This window comes from Sitophilus oryzae, unplaced genomic scaffold (genome assembly GCF_002938485.1).
Source record: "Sitophilus oryzae breed Bouriz unplaced genomic scaffold, Soryzae_2.0 scaffold_1185_pilon_pilon, whole genome shotgun sequence".
Lineage (NCBI taxonomy): Eukaryota > Metazoa > Arthropoda > Insecta > Coleoptera > Curculionidae > Sitophilus > Sitophilus oryzae.
The window spans coordinates 186,831-206,562 of record NW_022145821.1 but is presented as its reverse complement, the minus strand read 5'-3'; the positions used below and the strand labels follow the sequence as shown (position 1 = coordinate 206,562).

At 34.8% G+C, this 19,732-nt stretch overlaps 1 protein-coding gene and 1 long non-coding RNA gene across 3 annotated transcripts in view; one reads left to right on the top strand and one right to left on the bottom strand.

Moving 5' to 3' along the window:
• Positions 1-19,732, bottom strand: part of LOC115891571 — a 62,753-nt gene that overhangs the window by 231 nt on the left and 42,790 nt on the right. The window lies entirely within an intron of this gene.
• Positions 5,574-19,235, top strand: LOC115891568 (girdin-like). Of its 2 annotated transcripts, XM_030912062.1 has the most exons (8): positions 5,592-5,687; positions 5,748-5,933; positions 5,991-6,323; positions 14,278-14,423; positions 14,483-14,631; positions 14,690-15,127; positions 18,859-19,043; positions 19,103-19,235. In XM_030912062.1, exons 1-8 carry the CDS (start codon positions 5,664-5,666, stop codon positions 19,217-19,219), a joined length of 1,578 nt encoding a protein of 525 aa, XP_030767922.1. In that variant the 5' UTR covers positions 5,592-5,663; the 3' UTR covers positions 19,220-19,235. The 2 variants fall into 2 exon arrangements, with proteins under 2 accessions (XP_030767923.1, XP_030767922.1); XM_030912063.1 differs by lacking the exon at positions 5,748-5,933 and having other exon boundaries at positions 5,574-5,687.

Sequence of the window (19,732 nt, the reverse complement as noted above, 5' to 3'; positions counted from 1 at the left end):
GTTTCTGTATCTCTATTTCTTTAGCAACTACAAAATCGAAAAATTTTACGAAAATCTGAAGTCATCAAACTAGCTTTTTATGATAGTCAGACATTGCATATTTTTTAAAACAATTTTTATATGCCTCTTCTTTGTCCCTCTGGGTTTCAATCAATGGCTAGAGAATACAATGAGATGTAACGGTCATATACGGGCTGCAGCAGAATTTGTGACCTTAGACGCCATTTTTTTGGACATACATAACTAATGAGTCATCAGATGGTCATCAGCGACAATTTTAGCGATTTCTAATAGTTGGTTGTGTGTAGTAAACTTTGTATAAACTTTATTACGATGGTAATTTGTTCAGCTTTCAAGTGTAAAAGGCGCGATGATAAGAAAGGGAGTTACGTTTTATAGAGGAATAAACAGTCCACTACACCTTTTTAGCGTTTTTTATTGAATTCGATAATTATTTTTCTGATATTACATGTACTTGATATATGTGCTATACGTCGATATTAGTTTTGTACCTTTTGTTAACATTTTAGTACGTTTGTTTCGTAACTAATGAGTATGATACCACCGGATACACCATATGCGTAGTGAAAACATTTATCAAAAATATAAATATGGCTTCAAGCGGCTATGTTAAGAAAAATATGTGCCACGGCACTGTTTCGAAGGATGGTCACAGTTGGTCTCGGGTGCTATTTGTCCTTGTATTCTTTAGTAATTGGTTTCAACTTATGGTTTCAACAGTGGGACATTTTAGATATATGATTTTTAAAATTAATATTAAGACGAGAAAATAATAAAGTTTTCGACTTTGTAAATGCAAGAGATGAGATAAATAGAGGGAAAAAAAACTTTATAAAAACTGTTAAAAAATTGTGTGTGCACTATGTGCGTATATTTGAAGTGAAACTTCTTACTAACAGCTATTAAATTGAAGGATTTGAAGGACATGTTTAAAAAAGAGTAGTTTGAAATGTTGAACAAAGAATAGAATAAAAATTAATAAATTAAGAAATTATAAATTTGATTCACTTCTGATCAAATGGGTTTGAGAAGCTATGAAGCTATAAAATGTTGTTTCTGGAGAGTCGAATATCCGGAAAAGTTGAGTTATTGAATGTTATTGCACCCAACAACCACTGTAAGGCTATTTCTTCGGTTCTGTTAAAAAATAGCCTTATTGACGCCGAGACGTAAATCTAGATCTCTCGGGCGCCACATCTGTTGTTTATAGTGGTAGAGATCCACTTTCGCCAGTATGGGTAGCCTTTAAACAGTGGACACTCCAGGTATGAAGGGGTGCAGGTAAAGACAAAATAAAACAATCAGTTTAAATTAAAATAATATATACAATCTTTATTAAACTCAAATTGGTTGAGAAGCAGCCGAAAGTCTTGGCTCACGGGTTTCGCGCAAAATGGGCGGAATAAGATTCTACGCAAGCGCGAGACTTTCTATTTTCTAACCAAGGGCGCATGCGCGGCCCTGAAATGCAGGCGATAGGTGGATGGCTCACCCTAGTATTTGCGGTCGGAGAATGCACTGCGCATGTGTTAACTTTCGAAAGTTAGGATGACTTTCGAAAGACGTCTGGTCCCAACACAGCGCTTCAGTCAGATACGCAGTGTCTTGTTACTTTCTAAAAAAAAATCGGGCACTGCATGCGCACCGGGACAAAGACAGCAGGCGGCCTCCCTGACGCCTGTCGGGTAGCGCAGGCGTGGCAAGATCGCGAAATCAAAAAGTTACTAGTTAAACCCTATCTTATCCCGGAGAAGAAACTTGTCTTTCGTTTGTTCACTAGCCAACAATCCAACCGTACGTGAAAACAGCACCCCACGGTCAAAATTGTAGGTTTTTCACACTTTCCCTTCAATCACGGATGGATTAGGCACAGGAAAGGCCTCCCGACAGTACTTGTGAAAATACTGACCAGAGGACGCTACCTACTGCTCTTCATAGTCAGCCACCTTTTGAAAGACAGAGAACGGCCTTTCACAATTTAATGCAAAGCCGCTCACCGCTTTTCCGAAGGCGTTGGCTAGGACACACGTTCACGTGATTGAGCGAGGAAAACTGAAAGAAAAGTTTTCAAACGACAACGACACTTGATGAACAACGTGGCGTAGCACTACACTAGAACAGACACTGCGCAAGACAGGATGGCAGGATTTTACGGAAGGTGCGGGGAGTAGTCGGGTGAGCACTTTCTAGAAAGCGAGGCTTTCTATCGAGTTTTTACCTTCGGAGGAGCAGAGTTCAGCTGTCGACTAATCGCCAACCCAGGTACCAAGCAACTGCCGACTTTTAGCTTACTTCGAGTTTTTTTATTATCGATTCTGAACCGTCCTAGAACTGTGATACTCATGCGCAGATAATTTATACTCACGTATAAAGAAATTATTAAATTTGCGCATGCGCTGTCTAGTTCTAGGACGGTTCAGAATCGATATAATAAGAACCCAAACAAAACAAAACTTTCTAACGGTACTGCTCTCGCCTACAGGAGTGGGGAAAGCAGCACACAGTAGGGATTACGGCGCGCGCCTATCTCCGCGAGTATCGATCGACACGAACCAAGACTCTACTACTTGCTTTTAACAAAATAATTATTTTATAAATAATTTGATAATTAAAAGCTAATTAATTCAATCATTACAAACCAATTATCACAAAAATTTAGTAACATCGTTACACCACGTAATTATGCTCTCCTTTTCGTGTAAACATTTTTTCGACATTTTTAAAGCATTGACAATTTTATTAGCATTTTCTTCTTCTTCGTTCTTCTCAAACTCTCCTTTTCAGGAGAGAGTTGCGTTGCCTAGGCTGCCAGGACCGTTCTGGCAAAGTACTAGTATGTGACATAAATTAGGATTGATTGACGTATTCAATTGTTTTCGGTCACTACTTAAACTTTTTAATGGTAATTACTACAACTGTTCATTTTTAAATGGCGCCCCCGGTATTTTTTTACTTTATTTGATAGAAAATAACACTCTGAATAGAACGACATATAATATGTCAAATTTTGACATTTTCGTATATGGTTTATTTGAAATTATAACTTGCGGTTCGTAACGAAAATTTGACTCGAAATACCAAGTGTGTGGTATCACACTATTCGTAAAAAATTCCGCCTTCTAAACGGATGAGTATAGACATAATTTACAAGAAATAAACAAACTTTTATAACAAACATTCACAATTCAATTACAATTTCCTCTTAAAATATTTAAATGACAAGCAGATTATTGTAATAGTTCTTTAAACATTCTTGTTCCTGAATCACATGTCTAAAATGTACTGTAATATATCAGCTAACTACAGTGTGCCAACCCTGAACTCACTTAAGCTTGTTTACTGTAGGCGGGAAGCGGACGACAGCATGTGATTCAAACGGTATCTTGATAAAATTATCAATGCCATTCATTATATTCTTTCTTTATTTACCTATAGGATAGTAAAAGATATCTGCACATAAATATATAATTCTACTAGCGTGTACCCGCGACTTCATTCGCGTCGAATTATTCATTTATAATGGTGATGATAAAGCAAAGCAAGAATTTCCATTAACATACAAACTGGATAAAATTTTCTCACATTTATGTCAGCATGAGAAAAAACAATATGGCGATATAACTGGGTAATATTTGGGGGGTAGTTTCATCTCGTTGGAATTTGACTTTCGAAAAATCCGTTTGCCAAAAGTAAGCTTTTTACGTCAAGCAGTTTAAGCAGAATCAAGCAGTTTAAGCACCTTAAAGTCAATCCGTTTTCCAAAAATCAACTTTTTACGTCAAACGCTTTAAGCAAGATCGTGATTAATCAATGACCAGATTTTTCGAAACACCTTGTATACATTTTTAAAAAATCTTAAAATGTGTAAAAAAACAAAATAAAATATACGTGTTTAAGCGTTTTTTCGGAAACTTGACCGTTTTTTAAGTAAAAAATATTGTAATATTTGAGGGGTGGTTTCACCCCCTTGGAACTGGAATTTCGAAAAATCCATTCTTATCGCGAACCTCTACACCCTAGAATCAACCTGTATGCCAAAATTGAGCTTTTTACGTTGAGTGGTTTGAGCAGGATCGTGATTAATCAATGAGTCAGTCTCTTAAGGCCCGTTTACACTACGTGCAATACGGTGCAATGGCAATTTTAAGCCCCGTTCTCAGAACTCTCTCGCCAGCGACACGTCAAAAGAACCAATCAGATTTGTACAAAATTCAAACAGCTGTCAATTTTAAATTTAGTACAGCTCCCATTGGTCGTTTGAAGTGTCAATCAGTGTCGCTGTCGACACGACGCAGTTCTGAGAACGGGGCTTTAGTTGCCCGAACGCATGCGCACCTCACTTTTCGATCAGCTGATGCAATTTTCATTGCATTGCATGGAATTAGAACACGCGCTAATTTGATTGCACGTAGCATGCAATTTTTGCTTCTACCCTTGTCTTCTACCAACCAAAAAAATCAAATTTATAATTAAAATAATATTGTTTCTGTTTTACAATTCATGTTATAGGTACAAATAATAATAAATTAAGATACAAACTCAAACTACAAAATCTAAAAACCTTTAATAAGACATACACAACGATACCTCGAAGATATATTCATTTTATTTAGGTTGGCACAATAGATTCTCAAAATTATGGCATGTATTTTATTGCACCCTATGTAAACGGTAAATTGCGCGTGCAACCGAATTGCATGCAATTTTTAAAAATTGCGTGGCATCCAATTGCATCTAGTGTAAACACCGTTTTAAGGATTTTATATATTAGTATAGATGATGCAGAAGTTGGCAAAGTATTTAATTTGACATATGACATAATATATTCTTTGAATATCACTAAAAATACAAATAAAAATTATCATTAAAGTTATGTATGACCAGAATATTAATATTCTGTCAAAGTTATAGTAACTACTACAACTTATAAATTAAATACACCGTACTGATGCAGATCATCGTTTCCTACTTCCTAGCAGCCTATAACTGCTATTTTTGTTTCTTTTGCCACGATATGATTTTATATTTGAATCTTAAATTTCATTTGAATTTCAAAATTCATTTAATGCGCCTAAATATTGGTCAATCAAAATTGTATATAAAGTCGGGAGTCAGCTCACTCAAACACTAGAATTCTTAAAATCTTTGCTTCCTAACATTTTTCTATTCCAAAATGCGTTAATTAGGATTTAGATAATACCACACAAACGGTATTTAAAAATAAAGCGATATAGGCTTTGTGCATTAAGCCCCTCCACCCTCCTGATTAGCAAAAATATTTGAAACCATGAAACCTTACACCAAAATGTCTCTATATTTGATGACGATTAAAATAAAAATATTAAAAATGGTGTTTTCCAGTTGAAAACCTAGATTTTTTAAAGTTTCCTTGAAATTAATTTTGAATAAATTAATAGGAGCATCATTTTCAGTGAAGCAATTTTTCAGTGAAAAAAAATCCGAAACAGTACTCCTTTGCAATATCGAACTTATTTTGATAGTTGTTCCAAGTGGGAGACTCTGTATACTACTAGGTGTACCAGTTTCACCTATATACATTAAGTATGTCTTATTGACACCATTTGACAGTTTAGTAATTCTTAGGTATTTTTGAAATATAGTTTTTGTCCATCTGCTTCGCAATGGCCGAAGACAAAAAAGAAAAGGTAAAGATATTTTAATATACCTACAAACTATAGGTAAACTTCATTATCACAATTTTACAGAGAATAGCAATTAGAGCTAAAAAATGCCCTTTATGTCAAAGCCGTTTTGTTTATTCCTGTCCTAAATGCAAAAAACTTCTGATGCAATGTCATTTTTCACCATTCATTGAAACTACAATTTCTCGTGAAACGTATTATCTCGTCAAATTGCGTACAAATATTCATTTCATACGTTCCGCGACAAAGGTAATCAAAGATTTAAAGAAACGCAACCCCTCATGCTTCATTCTTTTCTTTTTCAAGGACACCGGAATAGAAATTTTCAGCGAAACCATTCCAGAACAGCTAGAAGACGGAGTATCGAGTCTGGAAAAACCCGATTCGAACGCTTCCAGTGTAAAGGTGAAGAAATCTGGTAATATATTTTCGGCAATAGTGAGGAGGGCGAGAAGAAGGAGAGCGAGTAGGTGTCGCAGTAACGAGGTGAAAGAACTTCACGTGTCCTCGCAGAATCTGAGCGGCGGGAGTACAATATCGTTCGGTGTTCACGTGGAAGAAGTGGAACTTCACTCTCAGACGTATGAAAGGAAGTTGAAACAATGGGATAGTGTATGTAGTGAAACAAATACATCTCATGTAAGTAGAGATGGGGACATTCCGGGAATCTTATTTTGAGGTAATGTTCCTGGGAACGTTCACAGGCACATTCCCCAAATCGGGATAGTGATGGAAATGGAAAAAAAATTTAATGTTATGAAAAATTGGAAACTTTCCGGGACGGTTCCCGGAAATATTCCCCAAAGCAGAAAAGTGATAAAGTTAAAAAAATATAACTTTCAAAATATTTTTAATAACAACAAAATAATATATAAATAACAACAGAAGCAACACAAGTCGATAAAAGAAACAAATTTAGGTTATGTTTATAACCTAGTTTCTCTTCTTCTTTTTATTTGTGGCGTGGCCTGTTCACAACTTTTCCAATGTTTTGATTACTTTCCCTAAATTTAAGAAAACTTCCCCAAAAGTGGAGAATGTTCCGAGGAATATTACAACTCGCATCAAAATACAACTTTCCAGAATTTCAGTCACTTTCTCGACCTTAGAGGAACGTTCCCGGAACATTCCCGGAACATGGGCACGTTCCCTGAAGCACGTTCCGACGGAGCACTCAGTGATAAGGTGTTCTGGTGTTTCCCCATTTTCCCCACAGAATCTGCATTCGCCGTTGTTTCTCAGCTTCAGCCTACTGACGTGTTCGTTGAGGAGACAGTGTCCTGTTAGAAACCCCGTGACAATCGGAAAATTGTTTTTACTTAAATCAAGGAAAACATTTCATTTTTCTCGGTCGTAAGTTCTAAGGAACTTTTTCTCAAGTGTCTTAAACCGTTGGAGGACACCCATTCCAGGTTACGGATGGAGTCTTCCAGATTCTTCAGTTCCGCTTTCAGTTGGTTCCCGTTTGGAAAACAGAACAGTTCTGGTCCAGTTAGTGGAGTGTTCGCTCCTTTTCTAGCTAGATCATTTGCTTTTTCAGTGCCTTCTATCCCTTGGCACAGATTCCCTTGGTGAGCAGGCACCCAGAGTATGAGGAATTTATTTTCTTTGCTTAATTTGTTGAACTCTTTAAGCATTCTTTGATCAACTTCGAATTGATGATTACTGAGTTGATCGCGTTTAGTACTGCTTGACTATCGGATAAGATGGCTATTTCCTGTTTTCGATAGTTCCTATCTAAGATAATTTGTACGCATCATTCGATAGCGTAAATTTCTGCCTGAAGGATGCTAGGGTAGGTGCTCATTGGTTTGGAGTACGTAGTTTTCGCCCTAAATGCTCCTATCCCTACTTTGGTTTTGGAAACATCAGTATACCACGTTATGGTATGGTAATTTACATGCTGAGCAAACTTTGCTTCCTTCCAATCCTTTTTATTACTCAATACTACAGTGAGGTGTTTCTCAAAACTGTAAATTCTTGGTATGTCATCGACTGGGAGTTGAAGAAGTGGAATTATCTTTTTGAGAGTTTTCCAAGCCCCTGACCTAAACATTTTCCCAGTACTGTTTCCGTCAACAACCATTCTAATCATTGTCGCATTGGCACAACTACCGAGGACAATATGCTGTAGTGCGAGGTCTAGAATGACCTCCATTGCTGCTGTTCATCCAACACTGCCTTAGCAGAAGGCCAAACAACTCTGACGTCTAAATCTGATACGTCATTAAACGCAGGCGTCCAGTTTATAACAACGCGTTTCCACTTACTAAAAATGTTCTCAATCGTTATAGCCTTGGTGTATTTCAATACACTATTAAAATTTCAACAGCAGCGCTCGGTACGGCAGAAATCAGAACGGTCCGAGTAAGTTTATTTCACGCCGATGCCGTCCCGGTTACCGTTCATTTTGATCACACTGAAATATATTAAAATCGTGGCTATGACATAATATCAAGTTAAGTGTCTTAATATTTAGGTATTTTGATTTGTACTAGTGCAGTTATTGAAAGCATATAATTCTCCAGTTCGAAGTTTGTGTGATGTAACCCACTTTTCAGGTAGTAAAAATTAGTAATGCTTTGGATGTGGAAGCATCAGTATACCACGTTATGGTATAATCTTTTACCTGCAGAGCAAACGTTTCTCTCTTCCAATTCTATTTATTACTCAATACTACAATGAGGTGTTTCTCAAAATTTTACATTCTTGGTATGACATCCACTGAGAGTTGGAGGAGTGGAATCTTCCTTTTGAGTGCGTTCCAAGCCCCTGAGCTGACAATTCTCCTCGTCATTGACCATTCTAACCATTGTCGCTACCGACAACAATGCGCAGTGGTGTTAGGTCTAGAATGACTTCTGTTGCTGCTGTTGGTCATGTTCTCATGGCACCTGTGATGCAGAGGCATGAAAGTCGTATGCAGTGTATTCCCACTAGAGTAAATGTTTCTAGTAGAGCATCCACTACCAAGCTCCACAGTAGAAGAGAAGTTACTTCACCTTGTGGAGATCCTTGCGTTGTTTTAAAAGCTACAGTTTTGGTAATGTAAACGCCACGAATGTTTGGGAGTGATTCATCACTTGATGAAGTTAGAATCGACACGCGCGCTATCATTTTTACATTAAAAACGTAAATTTTTACCGCAGACGTAGGTTTTTAAAGGCCCGATCTAATCATCTGCCTGCGCTCCTCCTACTTATTCTAAAATGTTAGCGTGATTGACAAAGACGATACTACGAGTATATCGGGTTTCTTTGATTGATTTGTTTTTGTGCGTCAGTCCATTGGTGTGCTTGCAGTACGACCAATGGGGCATTCCAGTTTATATTTATAACCAAATATATGTTTTGACAAGACTTTGACAGTTAAAACAACAAATTACAACAGATTATATATTGATTATTATATGACTTGAAACACCACGGCACCGGAATTAAGTTTTATGTGACCTTGAACAGATTAGTTCACATGGTAGCGACCTTTGAATAAGAAGACTAAGGAAAAAGCACTCTAGAGTGGGGATCCTTGACAGTTCTGTTTGACGATTCATTTGACACATTTGAATTTGATTTGAAATTTTGTGGATTTCTCAGTCTTTACGGGACTTATTTTATGTTATTTATTATTTATTATTTATTCTTCTACTGATAGTTGTATAAAGGTAGTAAATCTAGATGGAAATTGTGGCAGCACTTAAATTAACAGTGACACTATCGCGATTTATCGAAAAAGACTCTAAAATAGTTGGTTGTGTAGCGTACGGTAGATCTCGGCAAAAATTGAGTGAAATAATGGAACAACTTTTCGCTAGTGACTATATAATATACATACGTGTATATTTATTATTTATTTATCGTATGGCAGGCACATCGTTTAACAGATATTACAAAATAATACACGTAAAAATATAAACAATACAAAAAGATATAAAATATATAAATATAAAAAGAACACGTATACATACGTGTAGTAAACCGATCATTTATGAAATTCACTTAAATTATATATTTTTCTTGCATTTTAGCTTTTATTTATTACTTGTCAAAGATTAGATGTCAAAAAATTTAGATACGTTAATTTGACTTACCTGCTTCAGTAGCGTATCGGATGTTTGTGGTAATAAATACTTATTATAACTACACTATTTACATCTCAACGCGGACAAACAACCTTTTTGTACACATGTTTACTTCTGGGTACAGTCGACCGAGCCTTCCTCATCCAGCCTATGTTGTCACGTCTTTAATATTATCAATATTTTTTTTCTTGTTATACACATATATTGAGATATTAATACTACAGTTTAATAAAGTAGGTTTTAATATTCCAGAGATGTATTAAATAGTCCTTATACTACTAAATTATAAGTCGGATACTGTTTAAAAAGGATAAGTTCTTTACAATATGACAACACCGATTAGAGGCGAGGGAGCCTATTCATTCATTTATTACCTTGTAGTACGTGTCGCACGTGTGCGGTAAAGCTTTGTTGCCGCTATCTCCCCGGCTGTATTAACGCATTTTCTTAGCTTGTAGTGCTTAAGTGTTTATTTTATTGACTTTTTCTGTTCAAGAACTATAAAATATGGTTCGCCAGTGCCAAATTTGCAAGAAATTTGACTTAAATAATCCATTTAAGTCTTGAAACGACTTTTGACCGGTAGGCAACTCTCAATTTACCCATTGGGAGTCAGTGGCGTTGTTGTAGAAAGGCGCTTATTTAGATAATATTTTAGTAAAATGTAAAATCTGAATTTTTTCTCTTACATTACATTATTTACTTACTTACATTGTAACAAAATCATAATTATAACCCTGTTAATAATTAATAATGTTTTTATTAAAAATATATTCCGGTTTATTCTAAAATTATCTTCAGAATCTAAAATAACATACAAGAATTTTAAAATGATATTACATTATGAAACAATATTTTTTAATATACCGGGTCGTCTCAAAAGTGTCCCAAAAGTTTTAATATACCGGGTCGTCTCCAGCTCACCCCTATAACTTTTTTATTTTATCAGATAAAAAAACAGATTTGTATGTTAGTAGGTATATGACATAAATTAGGATTTATTGACGTATTCAATTGTTTTTGGTCTCTTCCTGTTTCACCGAAATGATTACATCTTTTGATTTTTAAAGGCACCCTCGGTATATTGCTACTTTATTCGATAAAAAATGACACTCTGAATAGAATGACATATCATATGTCAACTTTGACATTGTCGCTTAAAAACATATCCTATTTTAAATTTCAATCCAGTTTTTTTCAATCCACTAAGTTTTAATCAAGGAGCCTTGGAAAAATAGTTTTGATCGTCTAATTTTTTTTTTTTTTTTTTTTTTTTTTTTTTTTTTATGAATATATTGATACCACATACTTGGTATTTCGAGTCAAATTGTCGTTATGAACCGCGTGTTACAATTACAATTAAACCATATGCGAAAATGTCAAAGTTGACATATGATATGTCATTCTATTCAGAGTGTCATTTTCTATCGAATAAAGTAGAAATATACCGAGGGCGCCGTTTAAAAATTAAAAGTTATAGTCATTTCCGGTTAAAAAGGAAGTGACCAAAAACAATTGAATGCGTCAATCAATCCTAATTTATTTCATATACTAACATACTAAATCTTGTTTTTTTATTTGAAAATATAAAAAAATTATGGGGGATGAGCCACTTTTGAGACGCACCTGGTATAATAAAGACAGTACCGAGTTAAATAAATGTAGTTTTTATTTTATCACCTTCCTTGCTTTAATGGAACAGATTTATGTTTTCTCTAATTTACATAATAAGACATCACTTAACCAGAAACAAAATTACAACAATCATATTTTTTTTTCTCTCCCTGTCGCCGATTCTATTATATCTGTGGAATAGATCCTGTTTTGATTAATATTAGGGGTTGTAAATGTTTGACTAAAATTAATAATTTATTATTAATTTCAAAAATTACCTAATTTCAATTATAAAATTTCTTCTATAACGTGTATTTTATTATTTTTATCCTTTTTGGACTCTAAATTGTTTTTTCTAAACTTATATTTAAAAAACCTGTCCTAAATCTTAATAAAATATAAAAAAGTTTAAATACGATATATTTTTAATTTAATTATAGCTTCATTAAAATAAAAAAATTACCCGGCTATGATACGGAGAGTTCAGGTGTACTTGAGAAACGAAAGTTTGTGTTGTGTTTCTCGGCAGAGTCGTCAGGGAATGACCGTTACGACAGAGACAACCTATCTATCGCTCGTGTCGCACTCGTTATAACCTAAAACAATAACACAACAATAACAAGACAGTGTCTGACCGCATGTTCCAGCTATTTATGAATGAGATGCTCAGTCTATATTTTATTTTAAGTCTATGGTATCGGATGTTTGTGGTAATAAATACTTATTATAACTTATCTATTTTTATTAGAATTATATATTTTTATAACAATTTTAATAACTACCAACATTTATTCACAACGTAAAATAAAACAACAAATTATTGAGTCTACCCCACGTCTACCCTACATCATAGTTTTACATTTTTTAAATAAAATTAGAACGACACTGATTAACCGGAATTTAAGTCAGCCATATTTGAGGCCCATCGCGGTGTACCTAAGATTTTTGATATGCTCCTTCCTTAGTCTTCTTATTAAAAGGTAGCGACCGATGAATCACTCCCAAACATTCGTGGCGTTTACTATACCCATCTGAGCCTCTGCTGTCAGCGTTGTGGGCATTTCCCAAAACCAGCAAATTATCGTTCTGTTCACCCCCATTGTTTCTAGAGATCACTTGACCACCTTGTGAGGTATGTTGTCAAACGCCCCCGCAATGTCCAAGAAAGCACAAGGGGTAGCTTATTAATTAAAAACAAACGTGGTGTATGTTTTGCAATATTAAAATATTTAAGTAAATATTTCTATTATATTATAAAAAGTATATCTTAACTTTATATTTGTTTTTAATTATATTACAGATGTACCGTATGATCGAATAAAAACGGCGTCAACGATGGCTATGAAATGAAGATCGCTGTCATTTTATATGTAAATTTAGATGGGAAATGTCATCGATCGTCATTTCCAAGCCAACTGGACGCCGTTTTTTTTCGATCATACGGTATTACGTTACATCATAAATATCAAAATGGAAAACAAATTTCTTGCAATATAAGTATATAATAAAATTATATAAGGATTCTTGTCATTAAGTCCCGAACGGGAGATAGCAGCCTGCGTGCAATGGTAGACGACCTGCGTGCTTAATATCTAACCGATACTTTCCGACAAGTCGAAATTATAACTGCTCTACGCTGTGGTTGTCATTTTGTGGTATCTGCCCAAGCTAACCTGATGATGGAGTAGGGCTCCGAAACCGGTAGTGAGAGCAGGTTGATCCGCATTATGACAAACACAGCGTGGAATTAAATTTCTATATCAGCATTTAAGTGGCAAGAATCCTTATATAATTTTATTATATACCTATACTGCAAGAAATTTGTTTTCCATTTTTATAATTTGGCTTGCCTGAAAAAAAGGCTTTTACCATCTTTTTTACTATCGATAGTTGCGCTATTATATTGCGATATAGTTGCGCCTCGGTTGTACGAAAGTACTACCATTGCAAGCAGGCCGCTATCTCCCGTTCGGGACTTAATTATCTAACCGATACTTTCCGACAAGTCGGAATTAACTACTCTGCTCTGTGGTTATCACTTTGTGGTATCTGCCCAAGCTCACCTGATGATGGAGTAGGGCTCCGAAACCGGTAGTGAGAGCAGGTTGATCCACATTATGACAAACACAGCGTAGAATTAAATTTCTATATCAGCAGTTAAGTGGCAAGAATCCTTATTTAATTTTATTATATCATAAATATCATTATAAGTACTATACATTACATATTACAGCTATGTAAATAATTTATTTATAATGCTGTTTATGGTGATAATTCTGTAGATAAACACAAACTTATTTTAGATAAATATATGATTTCTTTAGGGTCGAATTTACAAAGCAAATATAAATTCGGAATTATTATTCTCCGAACCAAGAATTGGTTATACCTGGTATATACTTGCTTTGTAGAACGGACCCTTTAGAATTAGAATTTAGAATGAGTGGGAGGGGGGTTAATCACTTCGACCTTACAGATCCATTGTGTCCCCCTTTCTTGAATCATAACTCATCATACAGTCCCAGGGCTTTGACAAAAGCCAGTATCTGGGACGGTTTTATAGAGGGTAGTTCTCCATCTCCAATATCAGTCGTACCAAAATTCATGGCACGAATGGTTGTCGTCTCGGCGCACTCAGTGATGAGGTGTACTGGTGTTTCCCCATCTTTCCCACAGAATCTGCATTCGCCGTTTCTTCTTAGTTTCAATCTACTGAGGTGTTCATTGAGGAGACAGTGTCCTGTTAAAAACCCCGTGACAATCCGAAGATTGTTCTTACTCAGACCCAGGAAGATCTGTGATTTTTCTTGATCATAAGCCCGGACCCTTAGACACATTAATAATTAAATTATTAATAAATTAAATTTATCGACTAACACTTACACTACACTATTTTAGCATTCACTAGATTTACCAGGAAAAGATACGGCTGGCCCTTTAATTAATTTGATAGGAGAAAATCAAAATTTACAAAACCAGGACGAAAAATCCATTTCACACGAAGATGCAAAGAACGAAGGCAATGAAATAATTTCTGCCTTTATGTAAGCAATATTATACTTAACAAAAATTGCTGTCTTAAATGATACAAAAACATTTTTAGAAACTTCGGAAAACCAACTTTGAACATATCATTAATTGACGCTCTACAGTATATCCAAGAAACTATCAATAATATGCATGAAAACGAAAGCCACCTAATCAATCTTATAACAAAGCACATACAAGAACAAACTCATCAAAAAGAAATAAGTAAAATAATCCAAATTATTAAAAAAATTGATTTTTATTATTTACACGTATATTTTAGTGAACTCGATATCTTATCACACCAAACTGCAGTGGGAAGCTGAACGAAGATCCTGCTCAATAGCCAACGACATCTGGATGCAGCAGTTGGAAATTGGCAGAGCTCAAGAACGAACATTACAAACTACACTAAATTCACTGGTGAAACAAAACAGACAGCTACAAATCGAGAACGAGAACTTATACAGAAAATACGAGAAAATCGCTAGAAAATACCAAATGTCTCCCGATCATAAACTGCGATATCCGCACGCTGACGTGTCGTGTGACGGTCAGATGGAGGCCGTTTTTAGACACAATGAGAAATTACAGGTGAAATTAGAAACGTTGTTTAAGAAAATCGAGAGCTTAGAAGGCGAACTGTGTCTGTTCCAAAAACAGAACGATACTATGGAGCAGCAACTGAGGAATTCGACGATTAAGGTTCAAAATCAAAAAGGTAAATATATACTCCGGACTCCAGGCGATATAAATTCGAAAAATGTTATTATTTGCAATAAAACCGACCTCTTTAAATTCACGCTTTTTCCAATGAGATTCCCTGTGGACAACCCGAGCTTCTAACTACTTTATATTGTGCTGTTTTGACCAAACATGGTCCACAATACTTCATTTCATCTTTTTGTACATGTTTTTTTTGCTCGGTCAATCGTACATTTAGAGTACATTTAGTCTCTCTAATATACGACTCATTGCATTCACAAAGTACCTGGTATATACACTTTTTTGTTTTTGTTGCAATGACTCCAGTCTTGTTTTTGCCAGGACACTTCTTAAGCTGCGTCCACATTGCTCGCGAGTAGGCCGAACGAACACGTGAACAGGGCCGTTCCTGGCGAGCGTGCAGTGCGTGCACGCACGTAGGTGCAACATTTTGGGGGCGCAAAATCAAAGGGTCAATCAGTACTTTGTAACAAAAGACCGATACGCTTTCTTGCTAATAAACAAATACTTAAACCATCATAAGATTAAGTTTGCTTAGCGTCTTTTTTGCGTTGGCCGCACCGAATAAATAAGTCTAGGGCAATCTGTCGGCAACACATTGATCTCATCTATTTATTTCTCATTTTATTCATTTTATGGAAAGCGCTGTTCATTAAAATGTTGTATCCTATCTTATAGGGCTTGTTTCTCTCTACAATTTCCTGCCTCACAATGTACCGTTTGTGTCAGGGAAGGGATCATAATTTCATAGTTGTCGATTTTCGAAAGACATCAGTACATGTATATTATTTCGTATATTTTTCATTTTATTGATACTATGGAAAGCACTGTTCATTAAAATGTTGTATCCTATGTTATAGGGCTTGTTTCTCTCTACAATTTCCTGTCTCACAATGTACTGTTTGTGTCGGGGAAGGGATCATAGTTTCATAGATGTCGATTTTCGAAAGAAATCAGTACATGTATATTATTTCGTATATTTTTTATTTTACTGATTTTATGGAAAGCACTATTCATTAAAATGTTGTATCCTATGTTATAGGGCTTGTTTCTCTCTACAATTTCCTGTCTCACAATGTACTGTTTGTGTCGGGGAAGGGATCATAGTTTCATAGATGTCGATTTTCGAAAGAAATCAGTACATGTATATTATTTCGTATATTATTCATTTTATTGATTTTATGGAAAGCACTGTTCATTAAAATGTTGTATCCTATGTTATAGGGCTTGTTTCTCTATACAATTTCCTGTCTCACAATGTACCGTTTGTGTCCGGGAAGGGTTCATAGTTTCATAGTTGTCGATTTTCGAAAGAAATCAGTACATGTATATTATTTCGTATATTTTTCATTTTATTGATTTTATGGAAAACACTGTTCATGAAAATGTTGATCCTATGTTATAGGGCTTGTTTCTTTCTACAATTTCCGGTCTCACAACGTACTGTTTGTGTCGGGGAAGGGATCACAGTTTCATAGTTGTCGATTTTCGAAAGAAATCAGTACATGTATATTATTTCGTATATTTTTCATTTTATTGATTTTATGGAAAGCACTGTTCATTAAAATGTTGTATCCTATGTTATAGGGCTTGTTTCTCTCTACAATTTCCTGTCTCACAATGTACTGTTTGTGTCGGGGAAAGGATCATAGTTTCATAGTTGTCGATTTTCGAAAGAAATCAGTACATGTATATTATTTCGTATATTTTTCAATTTATTGATTTTATGGAAAGCACTGTTCATTAAAATGTTGTATCCTATGTTATAGGGCTTGTTTCTCTCTACAATTTCCTGTCTCACAATGTACTGTTTGTGTCGGGGAAGGGATCATAGTTTCATAGTTGTCGATTTTCGAAAGAAATCAATACATGTATATTATTTCGTATATTTTTCATTTTATTGATAATATGGAAAGCACTGTTCATTAAAATGTTGTATCCTATGTTATAGGGCTTGTTTCTCTCTACAATTTCCTGTCTCACAATGTACTGTTTGTGTCGGGGAAAGGATCATAGTTTCATAGTTGTCGATTTTCGAAAGAAATCAATACATGTATATTATTTCGTATATTTTTCATTTTATCGATACTATGGAAAGCACTGTTCATTAAAATGTTGTATCCTATGTTATAGGGCTTGTTTCTCTATACAATTTCCTGTCTCACAATGTACCGTTTGTGTCCGGGATGGGTTCATAGTTTCATAGTTGTCGATTTTCGAAAGAAATCAGTACATGTATATTATTTCGTATATTTTTCATTTTATTAATTTTATGGAAAGCACTGTTCATGAAAATGTTGATCCTATGTTATAGGGCTTGTTTCTTTCTACAATTTCCTGTCTCACAATGTACTGTTTGTGTCGGGGAAGGTATCACAGTTTCATAGTTGTCGATTTTCGAAAGAAATCAGTACATGTATATTATTTCGTATATTTTTCATTTTATTGATTTTATGGAAAGCACTGTTCATTAAAATGTTGTATCCTATGTTATAGGGCTTGTTTCTCTCTATAATTTCCTGTCTCACAATGTATCGTTTGTGTCGGGGAAGGGATCATAGTTTCATAGTTGTCGATTTTCGAAAGAAATCAGTACATGTATATTATTTCGTATATTTTTCAATTTATTGATTTTATGGAAAGCACTGTTCATTAAAATGTTGTATCCTATGTTATAGGGCTTGTTTCTCTCTATAATTTCCTGTCTCACAATGTATCGTTTGTGTCGGGGAAGGGATCATAGTTTCATAGTTGTCGATTTTCGAAAGAAATCAATACATGTATATTATTTCGTATATTTTTCATTTTATTGATACTATGGAAAGCAGTGTTCATTAAAATGTTGTATCCTATGTTATAGGGCGTGTTTCTCTATACAATTTCCTGTCTCACAATGTACCGTTTGTGTCCGGGAAGGGTTCATAGTTTCATAGTTGTCGATTTTCGAAAAAAATCAGTACATGTATATTATTTCGTATATTTTTCATTTTATTGATTTTATAGAAAACACTGTTCATGAAAATGTTGATCCTATGTTATAGGGCTTGTTTCTTTCTACAATTTCCTGTCTCACAATGTACTGTTTGTGTCGGGGAAGGTATCACAGTTTCATAGTTGTCGATTTTCGAAAGAAATCAGTACATGTATATTATTTCGTATATTTTTCATTTTATTGATTTTATGGAAAGCACTGTTCATTAAAATGTTGTATCCTATGTTATAGGGCTTGTTTCTCTCTACAATTTCTTGTCTACAGACAGACTGTTTGTGTCGGGGAAGGGATCATATCAACATCTTTCAAAATCAGTAGCGGATATGCGATAAAAAATGTTAAAAAACATTCTGTCTGTAAATCGCGTAAATATTTACTTTCGCCTTTTTTTCTCTTTGTCTCCTTCGTTTTTCAATAATGATCGCACTAGCGGTCGCAATTAAAAATACTTCGGTATCATCCATGTCCGAACAGCACGGACGCAAGCACTACATCACAATGTGGACGCCGGCCGTCGCTTGCGAGCCGAAAGATCTTGAGAAACACGACAAACAGGAAGCGCAAGCAACGCAAGCACAATCAAAAGCAAGAGCGCGAGCAGGATCACGAACAATGTGGACGCACCTTCAGAGTCGATACAGATTTCAAGACTGAAATTAAAACTGTCTTCAAATCTGGATCAACTTTTATCTATAGCACTCAAAGATAGCACTGAATAAGCAAATATTTTTTAGTTGCAATGCAAAGATTAAAAACGGACCACGAATTGGAGAAAACGACATTATATTACAAGTTGGATTTGAAAGACCAACAGTTCAAAGAAGCAACTGAATTAGGAGATATTGTTTTGGAAGACATAGACGCAATAAAGAGGCATTTGAAAACCGTTTCGTTCAATGCAGAATGGTCTAAACCAAAGGTTTGTAATAATTTGTAATAAAACTCTAACTTTTATTCTAAAAAGAAACATCTTTACAGCAAACTGGAAACGATGTAACAGATTTAATACATTTGTGTCGGACATGTATCAATGAATTGTCGAAGGAACTTACCAAAGTTCACAATGAAAATATTTTGAAAGATAGAGACATGTAAGTTTGAAAATAAATAAATAACTAGTAATGAAACATATTTTATACAGGGTGGCACCTCTCATACGCCGCGGAGGCCCCAAGGAGAACGACAGTTTGTATTGAAATGAAATTTTGTGAGCATATGTACGTTAATCAGAGAACTTTTTAAAAATATAGAGAGTTCTACAAGGTGTCCACAAAAAAGGTTACATATCAATGTTGTGTTTTTTGAAATGGATCACCCTATATATTAATTGATTTTCGGATTCTGGGAGAAAAATAAAGTTAAGTTTTATAACAGAAGTATATGACTAAAATGTAAGGTTTTGGATATATTTAACATTTTCTAAAAATAAAAACAATTTTTAAATTACAGTAAAAGCTACCTAAATTGGAATTTACCCGGTATAGCTTAATATGTAGTTAAATTAACTATTGTACTTTAAATCAAATAAAAACTTGATCCAAAAAGTTATACAGGGTGAGAAAAAATTATATTGAACATTGGTCACCTTTAAAAGCATGTTACTCGTTT

What these genes read in the sequence shown, in the direction of transcription:
- LOC115891568 (XM_030912062.1), top strand. Translation starts at nt 5,664, where the DNA reads ATGGCCGAAGACAAAAAAGAAAAG. An exon ending in GTGAAACAAATACATCTCAT is followed by an intron (nt 6,324 to 14,277) that starts GTAAGTAGAGAT and finishes ACACTATTTTAG; the next exon opens with CATTCACTAGATTTACCAGG. An exon ending in TAAGGTTCAAAATCAAAAAG is followed by an intron (nt 15,128 to 18,858) that starts GTAAATATATAC and finishes AATATTTTTTAG; the next exon opens with TTGCAATGCAAAGATTAAAA.